Raw genomic sequence first — 10,948 nt, 5'->3', positions numbered from 1 at the left:
ATATTTAATGAAAAAATCAAAACGCCTTCCAGAAAAAAAATATAGAAGAAAAAAATATTTAAAATCTTATTCAATTAAAGACCCCTAGCGCCCTCTGTTACAGCAGAGATAGTTGAAATCACACATCCAATTTCCCCATTTTTCAAACGCCCTCCCCGAGCATGCTCATCATCAAAATAAACACAAAAAATTAAATTCAATTAAAGACCCCTACCGCCCCCTGATACAAACCAACAATTCCAATTTCAGGAAACAAAAATTAAAAAATAAAATCAAACTCAACTAAAGACCCCTAGCGCCCCTTTTGCTTCAAGGAAATTAAAAGCAAAAATTCAAATTTTCTCAAACATCACAAACGTCTTCAATTTGCATTAGTATCATTAAAAAGAAATAAAAATAAATACCCTTAGCGTCCCATAATGCAAACCATTTATATTTAATGAAAAAATCAAAACGCCTTCCAGAAACCATTTGCAAACCATTTATATTTAATGAAAAAATCAAAACGCCTTCCAGAAAAAAAAATATGGAAGAAAATAATATTTAAAATCAAATTCAATTAAAGACCCCTAGCGCCCTCTGTTACAGCAGAGATAGTTGAAATCACACATCCAATTTCCCCATTTTTCAAACGCCCTCCACGAGCATGCTCATCATCAAAATAAACACAAAACATTAAATTCAATTAAAGACCCCTACCGCCCCCTGATACAAACCAACAATTCCAATTTCAGGAAACAAAAATTAAAAAATAAAATCAAACTCGTTAAAGACCCCTAGCGCAAACAAACTTTTCTAATTTTATTAAACATTCTAACAGCATCCAGAAGCATGAATGTCATCAAAGTAAAAAAATATATAAAATTTAATCAAATACCCCACTTTCAAATTCCTTATTTTCCAAACGCCTTGTGTTTTATGACATGAGTATCATCGAAGTAAAAACAAATTAAATTTAAATTAGATACTCCTAGAGGGGGCGCTAGACTGCTTGTTATAATTTAAAAATAAAATCATCTTTTTTAATTCCTCCGTCGAATTTGCTTTTGCTTAACAATTAGAAAATAAATCAAGTTTTTAAAGATCGTTTTGTGTGGAGGCATTTAAACTAATCATACAATTTTGTTAAACACTTCATGATTGCCTACGGCGGCTGTCTCAGAGAACTTAGATTTTTTTTGTTCACCTTGCTGATACATCACAAGAAAGGTGTGTGTTATGTTTATGGACTTTTGGTTTTTTTTATAATGTGTATGAAAACAATAAGAGGGCGTTAACAGTAAAGGTCTAGCATGAGGAGCATCAGGAGGGCGCATAAGGTATGAAACACAAATCATTTGGGGGGGCCATGGCCCCCCCTGGCCCCCCCTTGCGCACGCCTGTGCGAACAATTGACGGCCAGTCAAATATGATCTCAGCCAACTACAAATTATCGAAGATGCTCCTAGTCGCTCCAGCTTAGCCAACAGAATATCGTGATTAACTGAGTCGAACGCAGCCTTTATGTCAGTGTATATGCTGTCGATTTGACCTCCTTGCTCGATTTCGCTGATGCAAAACGACGTGTATTCACACAGATTAGTGATGACTGAACGTTGCGGAAAAAATCCATGCTGAGATGTTGAAATGTACATTTTACAGGCCTGGAACATAACATCATTGAGAATTATCTCAAAACATTTTGATCCGGCAGGTAACGAAGTTATTCCACGATAGTTCGACACATCCACTTTACTGCCTTTCTTGAAGATAGGCTGCATGTATGACATCTTCTTAGCGATTGGAAACTGCTGGCTTCGAAGAGAGAGGTTGAATATAGCTTGCAGAGGTGTAATCAACATGCCACTACATTTTTTCAATATGCACGCAGGAATACCGTCCGGTCCAGGTGATACAGATGATTTCAGCTTCTTCAGTGCATTCTCCACCATCGTCTGATTAACATCGAAAATATCAATGTCGAATGCGTCCACGGGCAGGGACCTTGTCGCAGTTTCACCATCCGATGGAGACCCAGTTGATGCCTAAAAAACACTCGCAAATCGTGCACCAAATAGTTCGCATTGGGCTTCTGCGGTGGAGGCAGATTAATCTTCCATGCGCATGGTAGATGGAAGGACGCTTTCATTTCGCTTAGTGTTTACAAAATTCCAGAACTGTTTAGGATTTCTTCGCAGATTGTCCTGAACACGTCTTACGTATCTGCCGTACAAGTAACGGTTATAGCTCCGATAGTTGCGACTAGTTAATGTTAATGCTGGGTAATGCGCAATACAGATCCCATTGAGATCACTAGCCTCTTCCAAGCAACTCCTATCCCTACCTCCCCGTGGTACCGGCCGGGAACTGTGAGTAACCTTAGGGAAGATCGGGTAACCAACCCCGGTGGGAACTTTGGTCATAGGCTGACAGGGAAGGGGGGGGGGTTTGCTTCGGCAAGCCTGAGCGTCTGTTCTCCAGGAGGAGCGGCTCACAACAGCGTCTGTTCCCATGTTAGGGGCGGCTGATCTACGTCCGAGTGCCAGTGAAGGACTCTAAGCACAACTGTGCACCCTGGTCCTCCGGAAAGTTAGGGGGTTGGTGTCAGGCCCTGCGAGCCAGCCGTAAAAAAGCATTGCAACGGAAAATCAGCAACAGAGGAATACGAACCGAGACCAACGGCAACGACCCCAGCGACGAAATAGGACTTGCGATTGGAAACTCGGCACGTGGAACTGTCGATCTCTCAATTATGGAGAGCGGCAGCCGCAAACCAAGTATTGTAGCGTACTATTGTTGATTATGTCTTATCTTAAATGTGATGTTGTACAAATAAATGTATGTATGTAGTTGCGACTAGCTCGTGCAAATGCCAGTTTGGTGATGCCATTTTTGCGTGCCGAGAAGCGTTTAAGCATCTTAGATCGAATACGTTGAGGGTACTGTAAGCGAGAATTGGACCAAGCAGGTTTTCTCCGAGGTCTTGACAACGGAACACAGAATGTGAAGCAATCGCGCAGTATACTGTTGAAGCAACTAACAGCATCATCTACGTTGCTACACCGACAAACAGTAGACCAATCAACTTTAGAAAGCATAGAGTTGAGTACGTCATAATAAACTTTACTATTTAAAGTCACGATCATGTTCATCGACGTTCTCAACAAATGGAAAGATTGCTGAACAATACACCGTGAAAACAAGAGCTGGATGATGAGGATCGATATCTACAACCGACTCCGGGGCCTCATCAACTGAACTGCAATCTGTCATGCAGTCGTTCGAAAATATCCCATCAAGCGTTCTGTCCAAGTGATTGCGTATCATATTTCGTTGTCTCAACCCTCCAAAAGCAAGGCTGTCCAGAAGAATGCGGCAGAGACATTACCCAATATTTGACCTTCAAATACCTTGGAGTCTGATTTGATTCAAAATGCACTTGGGGTACCCACACTAAGTATTTGAAACATAAGTGTCAATAAAGGATCAACTTTCTATGGTTAATTTCCGGGCCGTGGTAGGGTGCTCACCCAGCAGACCTCATTAAGCTATATAAAACAACTGTTCTTTCAGTTCTTGAGTATGGCTCTTTTTGCTTCCTCTCAGCAAGAAAAAGCCACCTAATTAAATTCGAACGCATTCAATATCGTTGTTTACGTATTGCCCTTGGCTGTATGCATTTAACACATAATATGAGCCTTGAGCTTCGGGAATAAACCCCTGCAGAAACATTTCTGAGAGCTCTCATTAAAAGTATTGATCAAATGTAGTGTCAGTACAACATTGTGATTGAAAACTTCGAAAAAATGCTCGAATTGAGCACCCCACTTAATTATATATCATCGGATATTAGCCGACCGTGCTATAGCCTGCCTCGTGTACGCTTTACTAACTACAGTTTCCCCATTGACTATGATCCCTCCATGAAACAGGCTATTCAAGGAGTTCCATATCAACTTCGAACTATCTCAATTACACCCATATTTTTGCTGAAAAGTACCAAAAAGTCAATTGCAATAAAAGATTTTTCACTGATGGATTACGCATTGATGGATCCACTGGCTTCGGTGTCTTCAATGAACACTCAACTGCCTTCCGGAAACTTCAGGAACCTTGTTCCGTATATTTTGCTGAGCTAGCAGCAATCAACTTCGCATTGGGGATGATTTCCGACATGCCCACAGGCCATTACTTCATCTTCTCGGATAGTCTCAGTTTGATTGAGGTTATTCGGTCGATGAAACAAGGCACTCCTCTTATTTCCTTTCAAAGGTAAGGGAGCAGATGAGTTTGCTGGTCGAGAGATCATATATGATTACCTTTATATGGGTCCCCTCATATTGCTCAATCTCCAAGACAGACTCTCTCGCAAAGGTGGGCGCACAACAAGGAGAGATTTATGATAGAAGAATTTCACATGATGAATTTTTCCCATTAGTACGTCATAGTTTTCTTCTAAGTTGGCAAAACGATTGGACATGTAATTCTCTTGGGCGGTGGTTACATTCCATCACTCCAAATGTTGTTTGGAGAGCGTGGTTGAAAGGCCTGGATGTAAGTCGGGGATTCATTCGCGTGATGTCAAGACTTATGTCCAACCACTACTCGCTAGACGCACATCTCTACAGAATAAATCTCGTTGACAGCAATATATGTAGGTGCAGAACCGGTTATGATGACATCGATCACGCAGTTTGGCATTGCCCGGGTAATGATGTCTCCAGAGCACGACTATTGGATACCCTAGTGGCCCGAGGTAGACAACCCTTCCGTGAAGTAAGAGATGTATTGGGATCCCGTGATTTTCCCTAGATGCAGGCGATCTACGAATTCCTTTGTTTGTCTGATGTTAGAGTTTGATGTAACCATCCCCTTCTTTCCAAACAATTTCCAGTCATTGTGTCCCAGTCTTATTATCCTCTTGTTTCTTTGCTACTTGCCTCTGCCCAGCCAGGATGTGGTCAACCGTCCGAGAGTTTTATCTGAAGGAGGCTTCAGAAACCAGTTTCCTACCTAGCTCCTTCCAATCGAAATTGTTACCCATTAACCTTGAGCCCGACACAAGTTATTGGTACCCAATACTATCCTAGAACCACTGCTGTTTAGAATGTAAATTCAAACATTACTGATTTTTAGCTCCGCCATAGTCACGCACGACTGAACCTAGTAAATAAATGAACCAGTTAAAAAAAAAACAAATAATGATTTCTGTAAAAATCCATTTTAAGAGCAGTATTGCTTCTTAAGTCTAGATTATCAAAATTTCCGTTAGAATTATGTTGGCTAGTATTTTGATATCTACCCGGTGCAATTTCTGCAAAGGTAGCTCCATTTACTCGCTGAAAATTGTTCGCAGCGAGGGAAGCAGGTATGATGAAACATTTGAAACAGGGGTGATATTTGTTTCTACGGGTACTAATGTAGAATTTGTTCATCGCTGACCGTTGTTAAAGGCAGAGGAATTTGTACCTGTTCGGGAATGTGGAGCGTTTCCTACCTGTCACTTAGAACGAGATTGTAGGATCACGAGTCTTACATTCCCAAACTATTACGTGATATAGGCTGTAATGTGAACGGGGTATTAAGGGGGTATTCCCAATCTTTTGCCTTTTTTCGGCCTGTTTTTCAATTAATTTTTTTTCAAGAAAAATGAATAGTAATGCGCCTAACTCTTTGGGATTCTTGTTTATTGAACATTAAAGTTTACAAATAAATTTTTTTCGACATAAAAAAGACATTATTGACGTCACAAAATGGCGGCAAACAGACCCCTGTTCGCCGCAAACGCCTGGACGGGCGAAGACTTTTCTCTGGAACGACTTCATCTGAAACAGATTTCGTGATGAAATTAATAATCTGCATAAGATTCTCTGGAGCTTCTCCCGTTGGCAGCAAAAAATCTTGCAAATTAACAAAATGGCGGCCATATGAAAAAACAGGCGATTTTTAGCCCGCTTTTTTGCAGCTTTAAGGTGCTTCAAACAATGTTAAATGTTAATATTTTTGGCTGAAAGTGGGAGAAGCTCCAAAGAATTTAATAAGGAACAAAATGCGCAAAGATTCAAGTCAATATCTCTTATAGTTTCTGAGAAAAATCTTCGCCCGATAAAAAAAATGTGGTTTCGAGAAAAACGCGTTTAAAGTTTTGACTTTAGTTAAAACCATTTGGGGGTTCTTACCATTAGTCAGCTATGCCTGGACACCGAATTCGCTGATCGGAAAACGGCTTGGGGGGATGAAAGTATATAGTCTAAAGTACAAAAAAACGTGAAAAAAAAAATTTGATTTTTTGAAAAAAAAGATCGGGAATACCCCCTTAATGAACAATCAATAAAGCTTCCTATTACACTAGCATACTTCCATACTTCATATCCGGCTGGCGGACCTTGAGTGGTCAACTAGCTTATAAATTTAAGTTTAATTGGAAAAAAGAAGGTAGACCTAGCTTTACATGGAAGGATACACTGAAGCAAGATTTTGTAAAGTATGAGGGTATGGATGAAAGAGTCTGGAAGTTCTAGCTAAGGATAGGGAAAAATTGAAGTGAAGAGCAGAGGAAATCTATAAGGAAAGTGATAGTGCGATTTCGGATGGGGTAAGTCATCATCAAAAGGTATGTTCGTTGGTACAGGTAAATTCATTAATATAATTCGTTTTTGAGTACATAAATAACCCTTATTGTCAACCCCTCTTTGATAATCTTTTCAAAAATAAAACATAAAACAAGACCTTAGAGCACCCAAACAAAACGATTAAAATTTATCTTATCAAAGAAAGAGAGTTAAAATATCAATTCCTATTATCTAAAATAATTAAAATTCGGATGCAGTGGGGTTGATAAAATTGGAATATTACTGTAAATCATTCATTTTAAAACATTATATTATATATTGGGTTGGGGAGGGGCAGCCAAAGGGAATCAAAGGATTTGTTGATTGAACGAGGGTTCGTGGATTTGCCAGTCCTTTGTCACGTGATTACACGTGGCTATCTGGTCGTTTTGTCTTCCAATGGTCTTCAATCAAGCTGAATTCACCCAGCTACAACAAACCATCAAGCAGAACTTCACAACCCTATGAAAATTATGCTTTCCCAATATGGTACATTCTCTCACTATAAACCTGTCATTTCTAGCCTATCTGAACTATTTAATAAATAGAAACCATAACATGGGTTACGCTCCTCCTAAGCGGGTCCTCCGCATCCTATCTCTGTCTTATCTCAAATGCCAATGGTTTGAATGCATCAATATATACATTGGAAATGACGTTCAATCAAATAAACCCATACCCCACTCACTTGGCCAGGCTTCAGAATCGTCCAGTGGGCAGTGCGCTCTACACTCCAAGTTCCCTTTCTTTCAAATTTACCCCAAATTTCATATTTTACCCCTTTGAGTGTTGACAGAGCACGGACTTGAGGTTACTAGAGTATTAAATAATCTAGGTTCTATTTAGGATTATATCTGAAAAATCCAAATTTAGCCAACGCCCACCAACATTTCTTGCAAATTGCTTTTTATTTGTAATAGTCACTCTAACGCTCTTGGGTCAATCGTGACTTGTCCGGGAGTGAGATTTGAACTCGTGACTTTGGCGTGAGATGTATGGATGCTAAACTCTACGCCGGGGTCGCCTCCTTGCAAGCTGCTAGTTTCTTGAGAAAATTAAAAAAAGTGTTGCTAGAGGTTTCTAGGGAAATTAAAAAGATCCTGGAGTAAAAAATCAGAGGATTGTTCGGCTGTCTTCTTCTTTCCTACCTTTCCCCTTTCATTCACAAACCAATCAGTGCTCTCTGCGCGCTCGTTGGTTTGCAGTCGGTCGGCCATCGCTCGGTCGGTGCTGCTGCTTGCAACTACTACACGCAGAAAAAAATATTTTAAACGTAATAATATTTGACGTAAATTTAATAAGAATTTCATTTTGTTTTGGCTGCAAAATGAAATCATTATTATTTCAACAATCCAGTATCTTTGTTTTTAGAAACCCATGGATTGTAAAATCAAAAAGAAAATCTTTTCGAATTTACAAGAGCTGTAGGCGCTTACCCAGAAATTTCCTACGTTGTGTTGTTTGTATGTTGTGTTTCCCTCTGAGCGGTAGTAGCACAGGTAAGGTGGAGGGAAGTTCCTTCTTTTCAGGTTCCAGAGGACACACGGGCACCAGAAAGCAAGAGATTAAAGTGGCAGGTGAGTGAATACACTTAGGCAGGATACCTCTTTTACACTACACTTTATTTGTTCTTGGAAAAAGCCTTCTAAAAAAAATAGGTTTATTTTGCGATCTGAAATACTACACTTTTAACACGGGAATGACTCTGATGGCGAGTATGCGAAGGTTAAAATCTCGATTCTTTCCTTTCGGGTCTATTCCCACACGAATTGCCGGCGAAAAAGTGACGTCATTTGACATTGAGCGACTTGAAGACTGATCGTTCGCCCTTTGTCCGGGATGCGGACGAAGGGCGACTCGCCTCGCTAGAGTAATTTCATCCGCCGGGCGACCAAATGGCGCTCCGGGATCCGGACGAAAGGCGACTCGCCCCGCTAGAGTAATTTCATGCGCCGGGCTACCAAATGGCGGATGGAAGTTGTTTTTATTTTTTTGTGATTTTGTTCGTAGCGGCTGATTACGTGGTCAGCCATGTTTTTATTTCATTCGTGGAAGTCGTTTGTTTTTCTTCGGGCCGTGAAATTGGCCTCCGATGGCCATATTCGGGAGTGAATGGTCTTCCGACGGGACCAAAGACGGAACATTTTTATACTCAAGGTAAGTAAACTACTTTTCAATAAAAACAAAAACAATCACCCCTATTCTGTATTTCGTTTCGAACGAAATTCTCATACAAAAAATATTTTTTTGTATGAGAATTTCGTTTGAAACGAAATACAGAACAGGGGTGAATATAATTTGATAATTTTTGTAAATTTTTTTCAGCCGGCTGCTGGCGTTTACTTGAGAAGTGTCACGGACTGGGAGTGGACTCCATACCGAGATGGATTTTTATTCAGCCGAAACCGGGGTGAATTCCCTCCCAACGGAACCGAGGAGGTCAACAAAATCAGCAAGCCAACATGCCAAGTGGAATACTCTCAAGGTAAATATACTGCATGCAAACGGAAACAAGGGCAATGTTGATAATTTTTGTTTATATTTTTCATCCAGATCCAGTTAAGTGCAATTCTGGATACATGATGGTGAAGCTGGAATTAGCTACGGGAAGTTGATTTAAGATAAGTATTGCCCTGTTTGTTGTTTTAAGTGACATCATTTGTCATAATTAATCCGCTGGAGGAATTCGGATGGAGTTAAACATCCTTTGGGATGTCTGGGGATTGTGATCCTCCGAACTGAATTGTTGTTTATTTAAAGAAGTGATTCAGAGTAAAATCAATAGTCATAATTGGTTTTCTGGGCTACATCCGGATATGTTCCAACATCCCTGAGGATGCGTTGGAATTGTGCATCACGCGATGGTTATCAGGTTATGTGATATCAAGCAATATTTCTTGAAGGGATTAAATTAAATTTATAAATGGCCTGCTGCATGATTTCCCGCTGTCTTGCAACATCCTTGAGGATGCGGTGGAATTGTGCGCGCACACTCGTGTGTGTGTGTGTGTGTGTGTGTGTGTGTGTGTGCGTGTTTTTTTTTTTCATAGTAAGGTTTAGGAAACCTTCAAAAAGCTTGGCCTGTAGTGAAGTTGGCACGGTGCACAGCTCCACTAAAACCCATTCCTTATCTCTCCTCTGCCTTGATCCTCCCGGGACTACGGTGAAGCGACTACTTCGGGGGGTGGCTGTGCTCATGCACTTCTCATACTCTTAGCACTAGCTGGTGTTACTAGATCGCTGCTCATCTCTCCATTTACGCTGCACCTTCGACAACATTTGAGCAACTGTGCTGCTAACGGCATTCCAAGTGCCCTGGTCTCGACACATATCATGTACGACATTCTCCACGTTGAGGACGGGCATCTCCCTTCGCATTGGACGCTGCGTGTCCGAACCGATGCAGGTATTTCCTAAAGCAGCAGTGGCCAGATAGGAACTGCGTCAAGTGAAAGTTGACTTCTCCGTGTTTTCTGTTCACTCAGGTCGAAAGAATCGGTATCAACTGATGTGTCCATCTACCGTTTTCCGTCGTGTCCCACTCGAGGTACCACTCCTGTTGCCACATAGTCAACGACTCCGCTCTCACGACTTCCGTACTCTTCCGGCTTCTCTCTGCCTGTAGCACTCGCTGTCCTCCGCCTTAGTGATGCCGATAGGGATCATTCCGGCGATAATGCCTACTGCTTCCGACGAGATTATTCTGTACGCACTGTATATAGGCGTATGCGTGTGTGTGTTTTAATATTTTTGTAACAGTTTGCTATTTTTTAATTCATGAACAATCCAAAGCCAGATCCTGATCAGGAATTCGAATCTGGATCCCGATAACGGATTCGAATCCGTATCCCGATAGCGAATCCGAAGCCAGATCGCGAAAGTTAAATTCATGTTGGTGTAAAGTTGAAGTAAAGTTAAATTAAAATTAAAATTAATTAGTTAAAGTTTTTTAAAAGATAAAATCAAGTTGAGTTTCAATAAAGATAAAGTTAAGTTAAAGTAAATATATTATTTAGTGAAGGTTAGGATAAAGCTAAGTTAAAGATATGTTAAAACCAAGTTATTTTAAAGTTAAGTTAAAGTTAAGTGGAAGTTAAGTTAATGCTTATGTGTCTTTGACTTATAATCAATTTAATTAATTAGTTTAAGTTAAGTTAAGGATATGTTAAAGTTAAGTTAAAGCAATGTTAAAGTTAAGCTAAAGTCATGTTAAAGTTAAGTTAACGTTAAGTTAGATTTATATTAAATTAATTAGATAAGGTTTAGTTAAATTTATGTAAAAATAAGTAAAAGTGAAGTATGCTTTATGTTAAATTAATAAGGAAAGAGTTAGTTAAATTAATGTTAAAGTAAATTCA

The 10,948-nt window shown here is 40.0% G+C and overlaps 1 protein-coding gene across 1 annotated transcript; it reads right to left on the bottom strand.

The window, feature by feature from the left end:
• Positions 1–1,426: 1,426 nt before the first annotated feature.
• LOC135714645 (uncharacterized) lies at positions 1,427–2,128 on the bottom strand (the record flags this gene model as incomplete). The annotated part of the gene is made up of 2 exons (XM_065238018.1): positions 2,000–2,128; positions 1,427–1,934 (listed from the first exon to the last, which is right to left on the bottom strand). Coding segments are annotated over exons 1-2 (637 nt in total), but the record flags the coding sequence as incomplete, so codon positions are not given.
• Between the last annotated feature and the right edge of the window lie 8,820 nt (positions 2,129–10,948).

The sequence above is a fragment of the Ochlerotatus camptorhynchus genome, unplaced genomic scaffold (assembly GCF_037179485.1).
Source record: "Ochlerotatus camptorhynchus isolate MF236.1 unplaced genomic scaffold, CSIRO-AGI_Acam_v1.1 ptg000685l, whole genome shotgun sequence".
In the NCBI taxonomy this organism is placed as follows: Eukaryota; Metazoa; Arthropoda; class Insecta; order Diptera; family Culicidae; genus Ochlerotatus; species Ochlerotatus camptorhynchus.
This window is presented reverse-complemented; position numbering and strand designations above follow the sequence as displayed.